Source organism: Lygodium microphyllum, chromosome 1 (assembly GCF_053477565.2).
Source record: "Lygodium microphyllum isolate KBCC chromosome 1, Lygodium_microphyllum_v1.1.10, whole genome shotgun sequence".
Classification (NCBI taxonomy): Eukaryota; Viridiplantae; Streptophyta; class Polypodiopsida; order Schizaeales; family Lygodiaceae; genus Lygodium; species Lygodium microphyllum.
The window spans coordinates 37,374,655-37,398,934 of record NC_141135.1 but is presented as its reverse complement, the minus strand read 5'-3'; the positions used below and the strand labels follow the sequence as shown (position 1 = coordinate 37,398,934).

General features: G+C 42.6%; 1 protein-coding gene across 1 annotated transcript; it reads left to right on the top strand.

Annotated features, from left to right (window-relative positions):
• Positions 1–76: 76 nt before the first annotated feature.
• Positions 77–4,613, top strand: LOC148041006 (uncharacterized). The gene is made up of 2 exons (XM_087675528.1): positions 77–595; positions 2,864–4,613. Exons 1-2 carry the CDS (start codon positions 332–334, stop codon positions 3,893–3,895), a joined length of 1,296 nt encoding a protein of 431 aa, XP_087531654.1. The 5' UTR covers positions 77–331; the 3' UTR covers positions 3,896–4,613.
• Positions 4,614–24,280: the final 19,667 nt, after the last annotated feature.

The following is a 24,280-nucleotide window of genomic DNA, read 5'->3' as shown; positions in this document are numbered from 1 at the left end:
GCCGGGGTTGTGAGTTGGAACTTGTAGAGCAGAGCAGACTCCACAGAGAGAGAGAGAGAGAGAGAGAGAGAGAGAGAGAGAGAGAACAAGGAGAAAAGGAAAGGAGAAATGACTGCTCGCCAATGAGGAATCGGCATCATGGAACGACAGGGAGAGAAAGCCACTTCGCAGCTTCCCATTCCCTGAGGGCTGTGCTTCTCTCTGATTGGCTCCGAAGAACTTGGCTTGCAAACATGCAGCAAGGAGAGCTCTCTCTCTCTCTCTCTCTCCAAAACTAGAGTGATAATGATGAGGTTAATTTGAGAGAGAAAAAGAGCTGCAAGGAAGAAAGATGAAAGTGCAGTGCGACGTTTGCCAGTCCGCCCCGGCCTCTCTCGTCTGCTGCGCCGATGAAGCTGCCCTTTGCGCCGCCTGCGACGCTCGCGTCCACGCCGCCAACAAGCTCGCCAGCAAGCATCAGCGTGTGCCTTTCGTCCCTCATCATCGGGCCGCTGCAACAGTAAACATCCACGTGGCCACCTCTGACTGCAACGACAATCGTCATTCTCATGCAGACGGCACTTCACCGTCCCCCACCTTATGCGATGTCTGCCAGGTGTGTCTCTCTCTCTCTCTCTCTCTCCGTTCATCTGGCTATAGAGTCTGTCTCTTTGTGCTACCCTCGATGAGCTCGCTGTGATTTTGTGTAACCCTACCTCACTCCTCTTCAACTTCCAAGATCCCCCACCTTGTGCGATGATGCTTGCACGCTTCTTTGGGTTAACCTACGTTCCTTAACCACGCAACCAAGAACACACTAAGGGCCAAGCCACGCGCGACTCCCAATGGGCAAGCGTAGTATCCCCATGCAAGCTTGAAGTTTTTTGGAGCACGTAGCTAATGCACCTTCTTGGAGGCACCAGTAGGTGAGAGAAAGCCACATAGAGAAAGTTAATGGAGTACCCCTGGTACTTTGCCAACCAGGCCGAGTCTGCAATTGCTAGAGTGGAAGCTAAAATCTCCCATCCACTGATGCAATGAGCTTCAACTTCATTGGCTCCTACAGGTCAAATCAACCTACACATATCATAACTCTAACTCTTCTTTACGTTAACATCCATTACCGCAAACACTGCTCCCTTTTTTAAGCTAGAGTGCAAAACATTTATCATGTGAACCATGTCAACAAAATATACAACTTCCAAAGGAAATAACATAAGTCTTCAAATCATATACATAGCTCCCAAGGAGAATACTATCCTCAAAACTAAAAGAGCTGCCAACAAGGCCAACCATCAAAACTATCATACACAACAACTCGCTTGCACCACTCTCATGAGAATTTTAGTTGATGATCTAAAGGTGTTTAGTTTGAGACACTTCATCAATGCTTTTGAATGCACCAAACATTGAAACAAAGTAGAAAAGGCACTATAGCCAGAGTTAGCCTTGCCAAAAAGCACTTCATTCTTGATTGTTTAGGTTTCTCTTAAGATTGAAGCTCCAATAACATGGCCAAACTTTTAGCTCTTCACTGTTGAACTTATCTTGGTCACTGAATAGGGCTTGCTTAACACCAAAATTGCAAGCTAATTAATTAGCAATCTCCATAGCCTTGTGCACTTTGGACCACACTGGTTTTGACATCAGAGCACATCCAAAAACAAGTGCACGGCATCCTCTTTCCTTCGCTTCCATATAGGCACAAAGGTGAGACCATCTCTCGACCATCTTAAACTGCAACTTCAATTTCACATGCATCTTCTTCATCAAGATTCTCCATAGTAGTAAATCTTATCTTAGCAAGGAGGTGTAGATCACCATTTCCTCATTGCCCTCCTTTTCCATCAAAGGAAAGTTTCTCTCCAAGAAGATAGAGACATTCAATGTCCATTCAAATTCATCCTCAATTAAGTTTGATTATGCTTTGAACTTGGCCAATGGTTTGACCTTGTGATTAGCCCAAAAGGACAATTTAAGGATTTGCATCACAGATGATCAAGGAGGTAGGCCAACTATCTTGCACATTCTCAAGGACAGAAAACATCCAATGATCCACCAGCATTAACTTACTTCTTGACATCATTGTCTAGCTGGTAGGGTTTCTCTATCACAATCACTTTGTGGATGGCATAAAAACCTAGGTATTAGAGTAGGGTCATGTGTGGACTTGCCAAACCTATTAGAAGTCAAATAAGTTAAGAGTTTGTCCAATGTGGCATGCCCTTTTTCTTTCTTAGTTACTAAGATTATAGCCACCTTTACTTTGAAAGTCAAGTAGAGACTGTGTGTGCGGCACAACCCTTACATATACTGGCATTTCTATTGAATTTTTTAGGGTGAGATATTGTAAAACACAACCTAGATGGAGAAAGTTAGCACTATGAGGTCGCAATTCTAGCGAGGTGTTCTAAAATTCTATGACATGTTTGTGGTGAAGAGGAAGGACTGCATTGCTGTAGAGAATAGAAGACATTACTCACAGATAGAGACGATGCTCAGAATAATGTTTTTAATTATGATGGTAGAGAGAGGTATACATTGAGCACAGCATGCATGTGAAGAGACACATGCAACCGTTCAGAGTAGGACAGTTTATACGGGACATGTATACACACTTGACCATTAATTCTAACACCCCCTTAATGGGAAAAGTGTGAAGAAGTGTTATTATGCATTGACAAACCAGATGCACCCCATTTCCCTTCAAGAGGATCATGATGCTTCACTCCCTAAAACTATATACTATAAATTTTTACAAACATGAGATAGAATACAAGTTTTAAATGCTAGTTGGTTTATTTTAGATTCTGACAACTGGATGGAATATTTGCACGTAATGCAAGTTTTAAATGCTGGTCACTCATGGATTGATGATTTGCAGGAGAAAGCGAGCTTCTTGTTCCTGTGTGTGGAGGACCGATCTGTTTTGTGCAGGGACTGCGATGTGTCCATACATTCGGCCAATGCATTGGTTAGCAAACACACCAGGCTACTGCTCACGGGCATCCGGGTTGCGTTAGAAGCAATCACTTGCACGTCATCCCATCAATCAGATGCGGCCTTGATGCCGTCCCCTCGGTCAGATCAGACCCGCAAGGCCGCAGCAGCTACTTCTAATCCTCGCGGCGATGATCGTCATCCTCATGACCACACCCCCGAACATCATCATCCTTCCAGCAATAATGCATCAGCTTTGATAGAAAATATGCCATCAATACTCAAGACCAACGCAAGACAGGTGCAGAATAATACTATCAAGCCCTCAGTAAAATCCGTTTTTTGGCGCAGGCCTTGTGATCGCAATACTAATCAGATGCTTACGACCCCCACTATCAATGGCAAGCTTAAATTACCGATGACTGTTGCATCAGACGCAGCTACCTGCAACATTAAGTCGAGTTTATATCCTAGACCTACTGTTAAGAGACCTTGCAACAATATCCTCCCATGGCAACGACAATCTAAGAAGCTTGAGGACGGCCTTAATCTGACACCAATTACACAGGCAAAATCGTCGCCATCGCTCCTAAGGTTCAAACCTCCTGGACTGTCCATTCAGCGCCTGTCTTTGGGCAGCGTATCATTCGTAGCTCCAGTTCTAACTACAGTTGCAGCCGCAGCTGCGATGGCGGCAGAAGCTGCATCAATGACAGATGATAACCATGATGACGATCATGTAGAGCATAACCATCATCGATATGATGAGCATCTGTTACTGTCCAACGATGATGACATACATCATGTTGACCAGAATTGTCAGAGCACTACTAGCGGTGAGACCATCACAGACCTTCTGAGCCAAGGTATAATGCCAGCTGCTAACAGTAATTCTTGGAAAATGGACGATTTTCTTGAAGATGATTGGGACATTGATGATATTATGGGGGCAAGATCATTGAGGGAGGCTGCCTGATGAGCAATAGTATCAGAGATTTATCGCATTTAGGTTTCAACATTGCACCGGAAATAAACCTGCAGGCCATGAGTCCCGCAGCTTGAAGTGCTAGGAGGTCCTCCAAAGGCACCCCAACTACCACAGAAGATAGGTTTCGACGTGGGGGCCCTCTCCTAAAATTGACATCGTGTCCGCTGATGGCGAATGCTTCAATGTTTCAACTTGTCTCTCAAAAGCTGTTTGATCATGTATACCATGCCTCGCCTCAGTTGCAAATCCTATACAAAAGAAACATCGGAAATAACAAGTGAAGTGAAAGCTTTATGATCAATCGTTGAATTTGGAAGTGGAAGAATGCAATCATGGTGGTATGTCTAACAATGAGAGAGAGAGAGAGAGAGAGAGAGAGAGAGAGAGAGAGCAAACGTGAATGAATTGCACAATGTGTGGACTTGTGGGTTGTCTTATGGCATCTTGGAGCTTCCCAAGCTTAGCTTGAGGCTTGCCATTTCTTGGATGAGGTCCCTTGGCTTGTGTAATAGAGGTTGGCTGCTCATTACAAATGGTGGACTTCTCCCTGTGTATGATGCTGGTTGAATAACCCCAACATTTCTTTCATTCAACAAGTCATTAACCCTAATGTCTTTGTTGAATATTTCAACCAGCATGTTTCTTTATAGACTTGAATTATTGGCTAGGGCCTTGTAAAATTCATCGTTTTTAATCTTGTTTATAAACATTGTGGATGCAACTCTTGCATCCTCACAGTCATTCAATATCGAAACTTATGAGCAGTTTGAACCATCACGTAATGATGAAGTTCTTAAGCTTCAATGTTTAATGATCTCTTCTACTCATTTCTTAAATTGAAATATTAAATTAGATCTAAAGGGATTTTGAAGGTCTCTTAGATTTCTTTTCTTAAAAAATTTCTATATTTTCTCTAGTTGGACTTGAATATACTTAGCAATCCAAGCATATTCGAGTATATAATAATGTAGAATAAAGTGTTTGTATGTATATGAGTAATTTTAATAATAACTTTAAAATACTGAAATAAAGAAACTAAGGTAAGAGTTTTAATTTGAAACGTTAGGGTTAAAAAAGAACCTTTATTTAAAACCCTAGATATATAAAAGTGATAACTCCAAACTCATTTTCACTTTCATTCTCTACTTCCTTATACTTGTGCTTTCATTCCTTCTCTCTTTGAGTGCCATGGCTACCACTCTCGCCTTCGCTGCATGGATTAGCTCCACACACTATGCACACATAGGAGACTATATATTCTCTAGATTTTGCATGAGCTTGAGTCCAAAGAGCTTGCTTTCCATCGTAGACCCTAGCTCTAGTATAGTGGCATCGTTTTGTGATGCGGAAAACCCTCTCACTTTCTCTATTTTGAACCCTACTCTTAGGTTCTATAACCCATCATTGAGGTAATGTAAAACCTTAAAGTTTTCAGCTTCAAATTGTTGATGTCTTTGAACCATGCTATATTCAAGTTCTTTGAAATTAAACTCAAGAAGCTTCAATATTTCGATGACTCTAACACATCATGCAATGTAAGTAGTTAAATATTCCATAGGTTTATTGGTAGCTATCACTATCCTCATGGCAACTGCCCCTATTCTACTAGTAGCTGCCTCTATCCTTGTAGTAGCTACACCTATCCTCGTGTTAGCTATCTCTATCTTGCAGGTAGCTACCTCTACCCTAAATGTTACCTTCTAGTAGCTACCTCTATTCTACTAGTAGCTAGAGAGTATTACATGTAATGAGGTCATTGTTCTAGATAGTACTGATGCACAAACATTATCATCTTTAATGCTATTCAATGATCAAAATCTTGAAAAAGTATCAAGCCAAGTATGCCCTATAAGTTTTCCATTAAGCTTTAAAGTATAACTATCTTTTATCCATGACGATGAGAGGACTTGAAGTGGTAGTTACTAGTGTGAGACTGGTAGCTAACGGTTCTTGACTTGGTAGCTAGGCCGTAACTATTAGTCTCGGTGGTAGCTCCTAGTCTAGGGATCCACAATTGCCGATTTTTGGTGCTCGCTATCAACTCATCCTCCCATGGCCAAAGAATCCCACTCCACCCCATTTTTTTGGGGTGTCTTCCTCACCATGACATGATGCCCTCTCCTCCATGTAGTGATGGCATACACCTAACCATGACATGATGTCCCTTGCCCCCTTCCTGACCATGACACGATAACCTCTCCATGCAGTGATGGGATGTCCTCTCCTCCATGTAGTGACGTGATGCACTCTCTGCCCCCTTCAAAAAATTTGGCCCTTCTTCTTCTAAATCCAAAAAAACCCACTCCCCTCGAACCACCACACCGTTGTGCGATGTGTTACCAGACTTAGTCTAGGGTCCCACATTCCCATTTTCTGGTCCTAGACTAATAGCTACCAATCTAGGGTCCCATAGTTTCCATTACCAGACTAATAGTTAGTTGTTCGTAGCTATTAGTCCTAGACTAGTAGCAACTACTAGACTAGGGGGTTTGACAATTGCCATTTTTTGAGACTAGTAGATACCACCCTACCACTACTAACTAGTGGATTGTTGGTAGCTACCAACCCCAACCTAGTAGATATACCAATTTAGGGAGCTCCTCGACTTACTTCGCTATCAATCTAGGGTTCCCATAGCTACCATTTTCTTGGATTAATACCCACTAGTCTACCATTACCATAATGATAGCTATTAGGGCCAAAGAGAGTTTGTCATATGTGGAAGAATATGGTATTTTTTGTCTCCTCTTTTAAATTGGAGATAGTAGAGTCCATTCTATGATTCTCTTCTTCTTTTTAGACAAAATCTCCAAATTTTGACATGTCCCAAGGTCCTTATTTACTTACAAAATCTAACAAAAGACGTGACAAAGATGGGAAAAGTACTAATGACTTTTTTGAAAGCTGGAAGATCTTTCAACATTTTTTTTGTGCTCAATATATTTTCATTAGCCTTCTTCATGTTCCTTTTTAGTTATTCATCTTTCTCTAGGAGTTCATTCTTTTCATGGCGTCCACAAGGTGCCCTTCTGGTTTAGTAAACTCTTACACTCGGGGAAAGACAAAAATTGGGAGCCCAAAAACTTTAGCATACACTATTGCATTATCATACTACCATTTTACAAGGGATCTCACAAGATGAAAAGAAGAAAAAAAGAGGATATAAAACATCACTTGAAGGGTGGTATCATTGTCTTCAAAATTATGCCTAAAGAGTGGTTTATCAGAGTGCAATATGTTTACATGGCCAAGGATATGCACGTGCCTTGAAATGGATGTGTTTCCTAGCAAACACATTATAAGTCTTTAGTTTATATATATATACATATAATATTTTTATCATTTAAGCAAGTACTAATAATGGATTCTTGATTGTAGATATGCTTTTGTCAACAAGTATTGAGTGAAAACCTATGAAAAGCCTTAGTGAAACTTTCCATGTGATTCATAAGGTATTCCCAAACATTATTTATGTTGATCACATTATGGGTTTCTTAGTGAAGGTAGGATTTTTATATATTATATATAGTATATGGTTCCCTCTAGAACATATGGACATATTGAAAATTTTCCATAGCCAGGTCTTTCATCTCTAAAATGGGAGATTCCTGATAAAGCAACAATGCAAAGTTTTAAATTCAAAATATCTTAGGATATTTAAAAGTCTGTAATGGCCAAAAGGATTTCAAGAAGAATAGGCCACTCATGGTTTGTGTCCTTACATATCTTTGTGGCTTACTTCGAAATAGCACATTTACAAAGGAAAAACGTGTCTTGGCTAAGTAGACGTTTTTTGGAAGAGGATTTAGACAACATTATAGAAAGACTTGGAAAATTTGGAGAGTATGACCACAAGGGCGATATCATGAGGTATATTGCATGTCCTAATCCTTGGCATTGTCTTACAACATCTCTCGACAAACTCTTACTTTGGGCTTTGATTACAAGAGATACAAACTTAGATTGGGTATTTGGGCTCCCTTGGATTTTGATATAGATTGCATGCCTTTCAAACTGAAGGTGCAAGTTATACCACATCAAGAAGCAAAGGAGGTAAATGTTACTTCCAATTGGAGTCTAAAGGATGTAAGGGATACTTGGAGTTGCTAGACAATACATCCCTTGGATATAAGTTCAAAGTCAATTATACAACAATTGGGAAAAGAGCCAAACACTCTTTCTCTTATATGAGTTATTCACCTCCCTCACAATTGTAAGTATCCAACCATAAATATAAAAACTTTGCAAGATCCCATCTTATTGTGAGTGACATTGTTCAAAAGATATTGTTTAATACAAATTTATAAGCCATTGTGAAGCAAGTTTTATGACTTAATTTCATTTTATATAGGATAGAATTAGCATTTCATTACATCACGAGTTAAAAATTTGTAGTGTAAATATACAAGGAGACAAAATAATAAGGCATCCTCCCAAGTTTTTATTTGGTTCTCTATTTCTCTTATCTTTGGTACCTTCTCATTCTTTGGCACTGTAGCTTCTTCGTCACTTATCTCATAGGGAGAGGCCTTTTTCTTTGGACACTAGAAGAATTTGACTTTGACATGTACTCTCTTCTCTTTAGGCTTAAGAGGAGATTGATCAAACTTCATAGAAGAAAGTGCTGGCATTCCTTTCTTTTTGGAGTTCATGATAGTGATCTTTATAGTTAACTTACCCTTCCCATTTCCCTTGCCCTTTTTTATTGCCACTACCTTAGCCTTTTAAGGATTTTGTGGAGTAGAGAAGTCGGGATCCACTAGTGTGATTATCCTATCCAAAATCAACCCAATGCATCGCTCCCTTATCCAACACCATATATGAATTAGGATAATCTCAAAATTATAGGAATAAATGTAATAAGTTAGTGGATTGATAAGGGTCCCTAAAAAAATGAACAATATCAAGGAGACTTGCATTCACTCCATCTATCTTCGGTAACTTCAAATCTATTACCATGCAAACATTTAAAATCACTCTCCATCCACAAGTATATACATTACTTTACAATGGTACTTCTTGTTTGAGAAAGTTTTAAGGTTTTTAAGAATCAATGATATCCTCATATGTGGTGTCTAAGAAGGTAGTCATAATTTTGTCAACACTGCAAATGGAAACTTGTAACTTAAAAAAACAAACAACTCAAATAAGCCATTGACAAAAAGCAAGCAACTTTCCATTTAATGTACATTTTTGCTTGGCCATGAACACCACTTAGAGTATAGAGAGGACTCCACCAAGCTCAAAGGGTTGATCATGAGTGAATGGAGGTGTTGTTACCTGGCTTTGAGTAGCAAGAGAAGGCATAGTCTTTGCATTGGATTACTTTAACTACATAGCTGTAGATTGAACAAAGCCATGTGTGAGAGGGATCTCAAGAGAAACAACCTTTGGAACTTCTGATGGCCCAATCTCCATTGTTCTTCCTATCTATACAGATGTACTTGGGCTGATTTGGGCTTTGCACTCCCTAAGTATACACCTCTTTGTGTCAAGTCTTGCCAGTGTTGTGTACACTTTGCCCTATTAAATAGAGGCTGTGCCGGCTTACTAATGGATTCATTTGACATGCTTGGGTGTTTGCACGGTGTCCGTATGACTGTCGCATGTTGATTTATTCTCGCTTGATGCTGGATATGCTTTGACAGTCAGTGGTGGGTGGCTGACTTGGTGCATTGATTTTGCCTACAATTTGCTCTCATTATACCTTGTTGTAATTTATTACAACAAGCAGTTATTCATGGACTCACTTGGAATTTTCATGTTGAATCATCCTGATTTTATGTACTTTTGATTGTACTTGGTGGGCATATCATTAGCTATTAGTTCGTGGTCATTTTGCCTTGGTTTTGTTGGTATTTTGGTTGTTTACAAACAGAAAATAGCAAGCAGTTTTGAACTGTCTGCACCATTTTGGACTACGAAATGGCATCTTCTTCCACTGACAGTGCTGGCAGGTATTGTTGCAGAAATCTCAGATAAAGCCACTAAGGATGCATGGCGAGTAGTCTAGAACTATGACTGATGACGAATGGGATGAGCTTGATGACTTATGCAAGTCCACCCTCATCTTGTCTCTCACTGAACAAGTGCATTACAATGTGGTTGAGGAAGCATAGAGTGCTTGGCAACTTTGGAATAAAATTAAGAACCTCTATGACAAGAAAAGTCTAGCAAGTTAGATGTATTGGATGAAGCAGCTTATGGACCTACACATGAAGGAGAATATGAAAATGTCTACTCATTTGAGCTAGTTCAATGCTATTCTCAAGAACTTGACTTCGCAGGGCATTCCCTTCAATGATGAGGTTACTCCATTGTTTTTGCTTGGGACTCTAAGTAAGTCATGGGATGTATTTTGCACTACTGTATGTGCTCCTGCTACTATTTTGAACTTGCCTGATGTAGAGAGTGCTCTTCTGCAGTAAGAGATTAATCATAAGAACTTGGATGCCTCTCATGTGTCAAATGCTTTGACTGTTAGAGGCAGAGATGGTACTGGAAAGAATGACCATGGAAATGGCTGTGGCGGAGACTCATACAAGTCTAGGTCTAAGTCATGTGGTAAGTCGCCCAGCAAGTCTTGTGGGAAAAATGCTAACGTGATATGTCATTGTTGTGGCAAGAAGGATCATATATGCCCACAATGTCATGAGTTGTGTGCAATGAGAAGTGCAAAGAGAAGGGAAAAGACAAAGTACAAGAAAATTCCTCTGATCGTAGCATGCTACCTATGAAATCTAGTGTGAAAATCAAGGAGATAAATGTGAGAGCGGAATTTTGGTGCCGAAAAGTGCTTAAAAATAGCTAAAAATTATGATTATCAAGGGAAAAATATTCATCGTCAAAGGCGGCGGCTCGATCTAGGACGATTTTAAGCACCAAAGTGCTTTAAAGGTGCCCGAGCGACACTTGTTGATTTTTCATAATTTTTCAGACAGTCGTGCGGGTTGACACGAGCTATGGCCAATGCGGGATGCCAAGCCGGACGCCCAAGATTTTTTAGAGCTCAATTCCGAGTCCGGACGAGGAAATGACCAAGATGAGAGCCTAATAGTACGAGGATTTCCTCGGTGCTAGGTTCGTGCAACGCTGCGTAAGAACGGTAGTTGAAAATCATTGAAAGGATGTTTTCCACATGTGCACAATATTGATGAGCACTTGGCATCCACAACATGCATAAATCATGGAAATATTTAAAGGTATCAGAAATCCTGGATGCACAGCAATTGCTTTCATTAGGACCTTGACCCACGTTGAGTGAGAGACAGGATACCCTAAGCCATAGGCTAGTCGTGGGGTCTAAGGGAAAGAGAAGTAAGGACAATGGTACATTCCTATATACGATTAGATGGTACCTAGAGTGGATTTTGTGCGATATGTTTATATGTTGAGCGACGCATCGAGGGGCCAATCCCCAAGGTGTAGGAGAGTCACAGAGGGGTGGCGGCACTCAGCCGTTGGAGGACCCCCTATGTCTGTGCTTCGTGCCCTTAGGCAATGTGTAAGGGACTCCCTCTGAGGAGTAGTAGGTGAGAGAAGAGTGGACTACAAACGACGTAATACAAACGCAAGACATTTAGGAAGGCAATGTATGTGTCATCAACGCTCCTAGCCGCGAGGCCGTGGGGTTGTTGAGTGCGTGAGATAGAGGTCCGGCTAGTGCACGAGCCAGTGCCGGCCCGTTCTAGGTTCCATCAGTGGTGCGTTTGCCGGGAGCCGCTTAAAAGTGGCGGTCCTCGAATCCTGGTTGTCTAGGGACCAACTAGCAGTTTATGCCAAAGGATACTGTGATTGATCCGTTATTTATTGATAAGCATCGTTTAGCAGAAATCCAAAAGCAAGAGAGAGACGAGAGAGCCAGGCGACGTGCTGAAATCTTTTGGAGATATTTCCCTAAGCGTAGCGGTGCTGAACCCTTACGAGGGAGTGGATCTAGTGGTCTTGGGGCCACAAGCAGTAAGTCAGGAGAAGGTGGAAGCTCTAGTTCTCCCCTTTCTTCCATAAGCCAGTCTATATCAAGTGCGGGAGGTGTAACCCCACCGTCCCTTATTCCTAGTGCAAATCCAATCCTCGTCATGGCGCAGCCTATTGCAATTCCAGCAGGAACGACAGATTTGCCAGCTCTAGGTTACCCGCTACCCATTTTTAATGGGCTAGTTGAGGAAGATGCGGAACTCCACATTAGGGAGTTTCAAAAGCTGATGTTTAACTGTCGCATCCAAGAAGAAGGACATTTAATGATGTTCTTCAATATGACTTTCAAAGGAAGAGCCGCTATATGGTATCACGGTTTAGAAGCTGGAACCATATTAAATATTGATTTATTTTATGGAGATTTTCGAAGGGAGTTTGCCCTTGAAAGGGGTGGGCAATATTGGTTGCATGTACTCAACGTGACCCGCCAAGAACCACACGAGGATATTCGTGCTTATGCGAAGAAAATAAAAGAGGTTTTCCGTAAGTTGGACACCTCTATTCCTATCCCCGCAGCTACCCAATTGCAATATTTCCTACATGGTTTGGACTTTAATATCCAATTGCACTTGAGTAGTGTCCCCTTGGAGGATATAGATACTGCCATTACACGAGCACAAGAGGTGGAATCCCGACTACAAGCAGCCTATGCTTCTCGAGGCAATTCGAATATGGGTTTAGTATTGGGAAACAATATAGCGATGGCCAATGGCAGTAGTGGCCAAGGGATAGCGATGGCTAATCCTAATGGGAGAGGGAACATGATGCAGAATGTGCCTTTATTACCAGCTCCCCCTAGCATGTCGATGCCTACGGGCAGTCAAATGGCTCCAAATGGTGGAGGCCAGGTGGTCAATTCTAATATTATGCCTGTGGCTCAACAACCAGTGCCTAATCGAATAGTTAGGCCGATGGAACGACATGGTAATGACCAAGGCTATGAGTCGAGCGCTTCTAATATTCTTGGCAAGGTTAAGGACATGATGAAGCATTATACCGACATGATTATGGAGCAGTATCGACAAATAGCCGTTGATATCAACTTCCTTAAAAAACAATAAAATCTGATAGGAAGTAGATACCCAGATGAGGGTGCACCTTCGAGGTTTAGTTGCAAATGGTGTGGTGGGCAACACTATCCAAGAAATTGCCCAAATGTTAAGTGCGACATCTGTGGAAAATCCGGCCATTTAGCAGCTACTTGCTGGAGTAAGATCGGTTCCCTCCAACGAGGTAGTCGGCAACCAGGGCCTGTTAATCATCGTGCCCAAGGAAATAATTCCCAGCGAGAAGAGGGCCTAAACAAATACTCCAACGACCAAAGACTACAGTAGAGGAGCTACCTAGTGGTAGTGGGGTTAGTTTGATTGAGGCTGTACGCGTTAATGATGCTGAAACCTCTAATCTGGGAGCTGTTCTTACAAGAGGTCAAAAGGGTAGAGAAGCCGACAAGGATAAGCCTGTCGACGAAAACCCTAAACAAGGCGACAAAGGAACGCAAGTTTTGGATCCTGCCATGGAAGGGGGACCTTTGAAGCCCGTAGAAAGTAAAGCCGATAAGGAACCACCAAAGAAGAAGGTGAAAGTTAAAAACGAGGCAATAAAGCCGGTTCAACGACCTAAAGAGCAGATGGTTTGGCATGAAAAGCGAGCTCTATCGAACTATCATGAATTCGATTTGGCGAGCTCTCTCTGCGAAGTCAAGCCGGATGTGAATCTTTTACAGCTTATTAAGCTTTCCCCAGGAGTACGCAAGGAATTTAGAAAGATCCTACGTACCGGGTATATCGTAGAACCTTTGGGTATTGCGCGAGTTGGCGATGACTGGTTCGAGCATGTTGAGAAGCATTGCCCAAGGGTTGTAGCCTATGTCGATGGGATATTAGTAGATTATGCCATTGTCGACACGGGATCATATGTTAACATTATGAGTTCTGAACTGATGGAAAGGTTAGGTCTTGCGATCCAGAAAGATACCTCCACAATCCTCAGAATGGCAGATGATAGCTTGAGGCAGCCGGAAGGCTGCATTACTAAGGTCCATGTCACTGTTGCAAATGTAGAATGCCTGTTGGACTTTAGGGTGATTCGTTTTGCAGGCCGGCCAAGTTACCAAGTATTACTTGGACGACCTTGGATCTTGCAAGCGGATTGCCAAGTAGATATACCCGCCGGTCGACTGATATTCGGCAGAGGTGCCCAGCGTGTGGTGGTTGATGCTTATCCTGAGTCCCTGCAGAGTGAGAGAGCTCCTCTATCTTCTATAGAATTGGAGACATTAGAGGATTTATCTGCCAGTGAGACATCATCGAGTGATGAGTCCAAAGAGGGATCCACCACGGAAGACATCTATCAGATCACTTTGAACGAGCCGATAGAGGGCCAAGATCGTATAAGAGATGCAGATGTTATTGAGCTAGACCTTGGTACGCCTGATGATTCACGGCCAATCAAATTAGGTTCTATGCTTAGCACAGCAGAAAGGAAGGACTATGTGGCCTTGATTCAGGAATTTCATGATATCTTTGCCTGGAGTTATGATGAGCTGAGAGGCATTTCTCCTAGTCTTGCTGTTCATACAATTCCGTTGAAAGAGGGCAGTCGTCCTGTACGGTAGAAAGTAAGGCGTATGCCTTTTGAACCGAGGGACGGGCTGTTTGAAGAGTTACAGAAGCTTCGGAAAGCGGGTTTGATTTTTCCTGTGCAACACACAGAATGGTGTTCGCCAGTTGTGATCAGAAAGAAGAAGAATAATCAAATCCAATTATGTGTAGACTTTAGGGAGCTGAATAAGCAGACAGTTAAAGACTACTACCCGTTGCCATTTATTGACCAAATTTTGGATCAATTAGCGGGTAGGGAGATATATTCGTTTATGGATTGCTTTGCAGGATATAACCAGATGGCAATTGTAGAGGAGGACAAGTTGAAAACAACTTTTATTACTGTATTTGGTACTTTTGCGTACCACGTGATGGCCTTTGGTTTATGCAATGCGCCTGGTTCGTGGCAACGAACAGCAGATAAGACATTCGGTGACATATCCCCTGAAGAGTTGAAGGTGTTTATTGATGACTTAGGGGCCGCCACCGTGAGAGGAAGGCAGTTGATCATTTTAAGAAATGCTTTGAGCGCTGTAGACAATTCTGCATCGCCCTAAACCCACAGAAGTGTGTTTTTGGAGTACCTTATGGGCTATTGTTGGGTCATGTGGTCAGTTCGGTAGGAATTGCGATAGACCCCAAGAAGGTCAAAGTTATAGTTGCCATGGGTCTACCACGCACTCCGAAGGAAGTTCATAGCTTTCTGTCTTCGGTTGGTTATTACCGTAGATTCATAAACGCCTTGGCAGAAAGAACGTTGCCGCTTACAAATTTATTGTCCTTTAGCTGTTTGTTTGTATGGGGTGACCCTTGTAAGGTAGCATTCGAGGATGTGAAACAAGAGCTAGCAAGAGCTCTCGTTTTAAAAGCACCTAAAAGAGGCGAGGTGTTCTATATATTCTCAGCAGCCACCATGTATAGTATCTGTTTAGCCCAAATTTGGAAAGAAAAGTGGTACCACCCGATTGCTTTTGCTAGCCGGAAGTTGGGGGTATCTGAAATTAATTATACCTACATAGAGAAGTTGTGTCTAGCGATGGTCTTTGGGACCAAGAAATTTAGGCATTATATTCTCTATGAGAAAGTCGTGCTTTATACGAAGGCGGAAGGGCTTCGACTATTGATGAATAAGCTACAGCCGCCTGATCGTCTAGCGAAGTGGTTAATCACTTTGCAGGAATTTGATTATGAAATCAGGAGTAAGCCACCAAGGTTGCAAGGCATTGTGGAATGTCTTGTGGACTTTGGGGAGCCGAAAGAATCTGTGGCTGAAGGTAGTGACATGGAGTTGTTATTTAAAATAGATACAGCATCTATTCCCTCCTGGTATGCTGCAATAACACATTATTTATCGACGGGAGAGACTGGATCCGAATTATCTAAAGCTGAGAGAAGGAAAATTAAGCAGCAAGCATTAAAGTTTGCTTTGATCGTAGGTACATTATATCGGCAAGGGGTTGATGACATCTATCACCGATGTGTGATGCCTGACGAGGTGCCATTCATTTTGGAAGAGTGCCATGATTCCGCTTGCGGAGGCCATTTTGCAGGACGGCTTACAGCACAAAAGGCTTTAAGAGCAGGTTATTGGTGGCCGACCATCTTCCAGGATGCGTTTGCATATGTTAAGAGATGCGATATTTGTCAACGACATGATAGTCAAGAGAATAGGAAACAACCACTCACCCCTATTGTGGTGATACTTCCATTTGAGAAGTGGGGAATAGACTTTGTGGATCCTATTACTCTGTCGTCGACTGCGCAAAAGAGGTACATTATTGTAGCAACTGACTACTTCACAAAGTGGTCAGAAGCACGTGCAACAAGGAAAGATGATGCTAAAGAAGCTGCTAGTTTCCTTTTAGAGCAGATAATATGCCGTTTTGGTCTGCCGAAATAATTAGTGTCGGACCGCGAAACCCATTTCCTGAATAAGGTGATCAAAGGCTTGACATAGACTTGGCAAATCAAGCATAACAAGACAACCCCATATAACCTGCAAGCCAATGGGCAAGTTGAAAGCACCAACAATCAGCTTGTGGGCATCCTGTCCAAGATTGTGTCGAAAAAGAAACGGGATTGGGATAAAAAGTTATACGTGGCAGTGTGGGCCTATAATACGACCTTCAAACGAGCCACTGGCCATACTCCGTTCAAGTTAGTATATGGGGAGGAGTGTGTCTTGCCTTTAGAGATTGAGCTGCCGACTATTCGGTTTGCCATCAATCATTCTTTGAGTGATGAAGACGCACTTTTTGAGCGCTTGACGACACTGGCACATTTAGATGAGCTTAAGCTATAGAGCTTATTGCACCAAGAAGTGTCGAAGCGCTGAATGAAGCAGTTACATGACCTCAAAGCCAAGAAATACACCTTCAAGAAAGGATAGCTTGTTCTGTATTATGATGCACGACGTGAATTATTTCCAGGCAAGCTAGAGCCCAAATGGGACGGGCCCTATAGGATCGTTAGAATATGAAAGAATAAATCCACAGTTTTGTTAGCTGACCTTGAGGGGGTAGAATTTAAAAATAATGTTAATCTTAATAAGATTAAACCTTATTATTTCTGATTGCACTAATACCATGACTACCTTGCTGGTCTGGGAGAGATCGATCAAATATCTGCAAGGACATTGTGATAGACGTTGATGGGTCGTCTAATCCCTTATTTAGAACATCCGTATTTAGAATAGTGGTATTATTAGGGAAAGCTCATTTGGTGGAGCAAAGGATACAAGGTGATTGAGCAAGAAGGCGGGACATTTATTTGGGAGATCAAGGTCTTCTGCCATCACTGCCTACAAATTTTGACGAGCATCCCTGTTGAATTCAATGAGGATGGAGGAATGGAGTCTACAGTCCACTCGTTGAATATGCTGAATTTTGATTACCATAATTACGAGTAGAGTTCCAGATGGCGGGATATGTAAACCCTTTATGGACGTACACCTCGTACTTTGATGGGGCGTCCAGGGGTGCATGTAAAAAAGAAAGTGTAGGAGTTGTCATCCGAGACCCCCGACGACGCATTGTCATGAAGTTAGCTACTTATATCGGGGTGAATTTTACCAATAATATGGCAGAATACAAAGCCCTAATTATGGGTTTGAATATTGCAAAGAAGGGTGGTATCCGCCAGTCATTGGTGAAAGGGGACTCTCAGTTGGTTTTAAATCAATTCAATGGGACGTACATGGCACGAAACCCCATCCTTTGCATGTACCATCATACTGCCATAGCCCTGCTAGACGAATTTGATAGAGTGTCTTTTCAGCTGATTCCATGAAATTGGAATCAGTTTACCGATTCATTGGCTAATTTTGCGTATGAAGAAGACCTCTTCTTTAATTGTGGCCCTTGTCCCGATATATCTATTGATGGTGAGACAGGACCTGGTCGTTTGTGGGGTATGCTTTTTGAAAATGCCCTCTTTGGTAGACGATGGTTGATCTGGGTGATGCAGAGGGTAGGTGAGACTCATCTGCCTTTATTATCTTGGACCCACAGACTTATTAGACGACATGTGATGCGAACACCTCTTGCGATATACGCAGGAGGGATGGGTCATAATTTAATGCACCTAGTTTAGGGCTACGAGCCTCTGTTCCCCTGGGAATGGTATGCTTTGATGTCTATCATAGTTGTTTCCAGGAGGATGCTATGCGTAGTAGTGTTTTATTTCATTAGGCCAAGAGGGCCAATTCAGTTTTGTAGTGAAGTGGTTTATTTCATTAGGCCAAGAGGGCCATTTCCTTGTCTAGTGCGGGTGCGTTTAATTGGGTTTTTGTTTTAAGTGTTGTGCTGGACAGATTTCGTGATTCGTGGAATTTGGTGGAGCCTAGAGGAGCCTTTGCTGCGATGAAAGCTTCTTGTGGCCAATCCAGGTGATACCTCTCCTTTACAAGTACCTTTCTTTCCTGTTATATGTGTATTTGTACTTGTCGAGGGGATACATTTTTGTTGGGGACCGGCAACCAAGGCATGAAGCCCCATGTTTAGGCTAAGTATGTTTGAGGGAGGTCGGAGTAGTCATTGCCTCCTGTCAAGACATTGTCAGGCATCGAAAGATCTGTTTTAGAAGGAAGTCCTAGTGGCCCTGTTCTGCTAGCCTGCTAGGCAGCCATTCTAGGAGTTCTTGTTAGTAGTGAGACAGTTAGAGAAGCCTGCCAGAAGATGATAATGATGATGCCAAGAAACCCTGTACATCCTAAAAGATGAATATAAATACGAAGGTGTGTAAAAAGGGGTTCTAACCCCTATCAAAGAAAAGAAAAGAAATGAAAATGTATAGGCAGTTGATCATCGCCTTGCGAAGGCCTGGTAGGTTCCTGGGGACGAGTCAGACCCAGGGCCGGTATCTTGTCTTCCTAGGGGTGGCTTCTTGCTGGGAAAAAAAATGACAAAACAAGGAAGGTTGGAGCGAAAATAAAAGTGAGCGTTAGAAAAGGATTAAGTGTCACCTTGCGAGGGCTTGGTAGGTTCTTGGGTGCCGAGACAGGTCCTGAGGCCAATGCCCTGTTCTCCTTGGGTCACTACGCTCAGCTCCCTCCTTTTTACATGCCCAAGTATGTTACTAAAGGAAAAACCCTAAAAGAAGACATGTACTGAAAGAAAATACTCCTTGATCAGGCTATAGGAGTCCTCGCCATGTAGGAGCTCCTAGTAGTGTTGTCTTTAGTTGGTAAATAGTTCAGACTCCCACTTAGGTTACCTTTTTGATAGGGTTTTTAGTTTGGCTGTGTTGGAGCAGTTGGTCAGTGACTTGCTTCGGATCTTCTATTAGATGATGCTAGGCCTACTCCTTGTGGATGTCATGCCTTGGTTTGACCAGGGGTAAGGGGAGCATTGTGCTGAGTTTTATTATATATTTGTTTTGTATCAGTTTGATGCTTCTTTGGTTGTTTATGTGCAGATATGTTCGTGGATTCGACGGGCTGAGTCGCCCTATCCCGTGGTCGCCAATGAGAGCATGATGGACCTAAAAACGGGCCGGCACTGGCTCATGCACTAGCCGGACCTCGTCACTATGCGCAAGACAACCCCCTCGGCCTCGCGGCCAGGAGCGTCTATCAAAATCTCTGCCTTCCTAAACATTGCGTTTGTAATACGTTGTAGTCCAACTGATCCTAACCCAATATTGCTCCTCAGAGGGAGTCCCTTTCACATAGCCAAAAGGCTCGAAACACATACACATGGGGTTCCTCCTACGGCTGAATGCCGTCAACCCTCTGCAACTCTCCTACACCTTGGGGATTGGCCCCTCGATGCGTCGCTCAACATTTAAACATTTCGCACAAACGTCACTCAAGGTACCAAATAAACGTATCCAGGAATGTACCATTGTCCTTACTTAATTTCCCCTTTAGGATCCCACGACTAGCCTACATCATAGGAACCTCACACTCTCAACGGTGGGTCACAGGCCTACTGAAAACAATTGCTATGCGTATCCAGGAGCTAACTCTGATACTTTTAATTTCCTCTAAATGATCATGCAAAGAGGTGGATGCCTAGTGCTCAAACATTTTAAAAACCACCAGCGTGCAAGTGCAAAACATCTCTTTCATGCTTTTCTTTCTAACCGCTTTGTGCTTCGCTGCAACACCTAGCACCGAAGTGATCTTCGTGCTACTAGGTTTTAATTTTTATCATTATTATTCCGTCCTAGTTGCAATGCATATAAAATCAGCAAATTATTTCTCATGCTCAGCGGCATTTAACCATTTTTTCCACAACTCTACCCTTCCCCGTTGATAATGCATCATTATATTCATTTCTTTCAGGGTTTTCTTGTCATTTTATGTGGAGAAAGGAAGGAAACACACACTAAAACATATAAACAAGGCTGAACTGAAGCATAACTTCATGCCCCAGCCTTGCTATACATCAACAAACATAAATCCTATTTTTCTATATTTTTCGTAGCCCCAAATGTATTTTTCCCCTATTTTTCATGGTGTTTTTTATCATTTTTCCCCATTTTCTTCATTTTCTTGTATTTTTTAAATTGCTGAAAATGAAAACCAGTTTGTGGGCTGTGGCCCTTAGTTCATTTGCAACAAAATTGAAAGATTAGTTGATGTGTATCGACGGTTTTCCCCATTTATACGCCCAAAACCCTTGTTTTTCCCCATTTTTCATGGTTTTCGGGTTTCTTGACATTATTTCGAGCCATGAAATGCATGTTTTTCATAATTTCTGGTTATAAACAGTAAGAACTCAGAAGAATCAGCAGCATAGTCAAATCTTAGTCCATATGAACGGCATTCCATCAATCAAAAGCATAAAACACTAAATTTTCTTTGTAATTTTTTGGTTTACCGCTTAAACGCGTGTTTCGGGTTTTGTGTCCATGGCTGTAGATTTGGAAAACAGCAACACTTCATGTCCAGCAACATCACAAATCACCATTCTCAGCCCGTGTAGCAATCCGGTCCATGCCGGACAAGCCTCCATCATTCTTTCTTCATTGCTCCTTCCCACACATGAACTGCCTCTTAGAAGAGAGAGAGGGAGGAGAGAGAAAGACTAGAATCAGAAATTTCAAACCAGGCCATCATTCCACGGGCGAAGGGCGGCGATAGAGTCCACAGACAGAGGGGAATGAAGCCCCATAATCCATTGGGGGGGTTGTTTGCAGCAGCCATGATGCCTCTCATCCATTCATGGCGCATTTTTCGGGCGCCATCTTCTTCCACGTTTTTTCATGCCTCTTCATTCTCTCTCCACGTTTTTTGCTTCATAAGGTGCATAAATTTTTTGGGGGGGTCCAAACTCAAAAGGCATGCTCAAATTTGGCCTCCCAAGTGTCCACCTTTTCATATCTTGACCGTTTCCTTGGCCATTTCCCTGTCCGGACTCCGAATTGAGCTCTAAAAAATCCTGGGCGTCCGGCTTAGCATCCCGCATTGGCCAGTAGCTTGTGTCAACCCGCATGACTGTCTGAAAAATTATGAAAAATCACCAAGTGTCGCTCGGGCGCCTTTAAAGCACTTTGGCGCTTAAAATCGTCCTAGATCGAGCCGCCGCCTTTGACGGTGGATATTTTTCCCTTGATATTCATAATTTTTAGCTATTTTTAAGCACTTGCCGTCTCCTAAATTCCGCTCTCATTGGCGACCACGGGATAGGGCGACTCAGCCCGTCGAATCCACGAACATATCTGCACATAAACAACCAAAGAAGCATCAAACTGATACAAAACAATTATCATCATAAAACTCAGCACAATGCTCCCCCTACCCCTGGACAGAACCAAGGCATGACATCCACAAGGAGTAGGCCTAGCATCATCTAATAGAAGATCCGAAGTGAGTCACTAACCAGCTGCTCCAACACAGCCAAACTAAAAAAAACTGCCAAAGAGGTTGCCCTAAGTGGTAGTCTGAACTACTGACCAACTAAAGACAACACAACTAGGAGCTCCTACAAGGCGAGGACTCCTATAGCCTGAGCAAAGGATATTTTCTTTCAGTATATCTCTTCTTTGAGGGTTTTGATTGGATGAACATACTTGGGCATGTAAAAAGGAGGGAGCTGAGCGTAGTGACCCAAGGAGAACAGGGCATCGGTCTCAGGACCTGTCTCGGCACCCAAGAACCTACCAGGCCCTCGCAAGGCGACACTTAATCCTTTTCTAACGCTCACTTTTATTTTCGCTCCAACCTTCCTGGTTTTGATATTATTTTTCCAGCAAGAAGCCACCCCTAGGAAGACAAGGTATCGACCCCGGGTCTGACTCATCCCCAGGAACCTACCAGGCCTTCGCAAGGCAATGATCAACTGCTTATATATTTTCATTTCTTTTCTCCTCTTCTTTGATAGGGGTTAGAACCCCTTTTTACACACCTTCGCATTTATATTCATCTTTTAGGATATTCAGGATTTCTTGACATCATCATTATTATCTTCTAGCAGGCTTCCCTAACTGCCTCACTACTAACAAGAACTCCTAGAACGGCTGCCTAGCAGGCTAGCAGAACAGAGCCACTAGGACTTCCTTCTAAAACAGATCTTTCAATGTCTAACAATGTCTTTACAGGAGGCAATGACTACTCCGACCTCCCTCAAACATACTTAGCCTAAACCTGGGACTTCATGCCTTGGTCGCCGGTCCCCAACAGAAAGTATCCCCTCAACAAGTACAAATACACATATAACAGGAAAGAAAGGTACTCGTAAAGGAGAAATATCACCTGGATTGGCCCAAAAAGAAGCTTCCATCGCAGCAAAGGCTCCTCCAGGCTCCACCAAATTCCACGAACCACGAAACCTGTCCAGCACAACACTCAACAAAAACCCAATTAAACGCACCCGCACTAGACAGGAAAATGGCCCTCTTGGCCTAATGAAATCAGACATGACTTTGCTACAAAACTAAATCGGCCCTCTTGGCCTAATGAAATAAACCAATACTATGTAGAACATCCACCTAGAAACAACCATGATAGACATCAAAGCATACTATTCCCAGGGGAACAGGGCTTGTAGCCCTAAACTAGGTGCATTAAATTATGACCTATCCCTCCTGCGCACATCGCAAGAGGTGTACGCATCACATGTCGTCGAATCAGTCTGTGGGTCTGAGATAATAAAGGTAGATGAGTCTCGCTTACCCTCTGCATCACCCAAATCAACCATCGTCTGCCAAAGAGGGCATGTTCAGAAAGCATACCCCACAAACGACCAGGTCCTGTCTCACCATCAATAGATATATCGGGACAAGGGCCACAATTAAAGAAGAGGTCCTCTTCATACGCAAGATTAGCCAATGAATCGGCAAACTGGTTCCAATTTCGTGGAATCAGCTGAAAAGCCACTCGATCGAATTCGTCTAGCAGGGCTATGGCAGTATGATGGTACATACAAAGGATCGGGTTCCGCACCATGTACGTCCCATTGAGTTGATTTAAAACCAACTGAGAGTCCCCTTTCACCAACAACTGGCGGATACCACCCTTCTTTGCAATATTCAAACCCATAATCAGGGCTTTGTATTTTGCCATATTATTGGTAAAATTCGCCCCGAGATAAGCAGCTAACTTCATGACAATGCGTCGTCGGGGGTCTCGGATGACAACTCCTACACTTCCTTTTTTGCATGCACCCCTAGACGCCCCATCAAAGTACAAGGTGTACGTCCATAAAGGGTTTACATATCCTGCCATCCTGGACTCTACGCGTAATTATGGTAATCGAAATTCAGCATATTCAACGGGTGGACTGTAGGCTCCATCCCTCCATCATCATTGAATTCAACAGGGATACTCGTCAAAATTCGTAGGCAGTGATGGCAGAAGACCTTGATTTCCCAAATAAATGTCCCGCCTTCTTGCTCAATCACCTTGTATCCTTTGTTCCACCAAATGAGCTTTCCGTGATGATATCTCTGTTCCAAATATGGGTGTTCTAAATAAGGGATCAGACGACCCATCAACCTCTATCACGATTTCCTTGCAGATGTTTGATCAATCTTGCCTAGACCTGCAAGGCAGTTATAGCATTAGTACAATCAGAAGTAATAAGGTTTAATCTTATTAAGATTAACCTTATTTTTAAATTCTATCCCCTCAAGGTCAGCTAACAATACGGTAGATTTATTCTTTCCTATCCTAACGATCTTATAGGGCCCATCCCATTTGGGTTCTAGCTTGCCTGGGAATAATTCACGTCGTGCGTCATAATACAGAACAAGCTGTCCTTTCTTGAAGGTGTATTTCTTGGCTTTGAGGTTGTGTAGCTTCTTCATTCGGCGCTTCGCCACTTCTTGGTGCAATAAGCTCTGCAACTTA

What these genes read in the sequence shown, in the direction of transcription:
- LOC148041006 (XM_087675528.1), top strand. Translation starts at nt 332, where the DNA reads ATGAAAGTGCAGTGCGACGTTTGCCAGTCCGCCCCGGCCTCTCTCGTC. An exon ending in CCTTATGCGATGTCTGCCAG is followed by an intron (nt 596 to 2,863) that starts GTGTGTCTCTCT and finishes GATGATTTGCAG; the next exon opens with GAGAAAGCGAGCTTCTTGTT.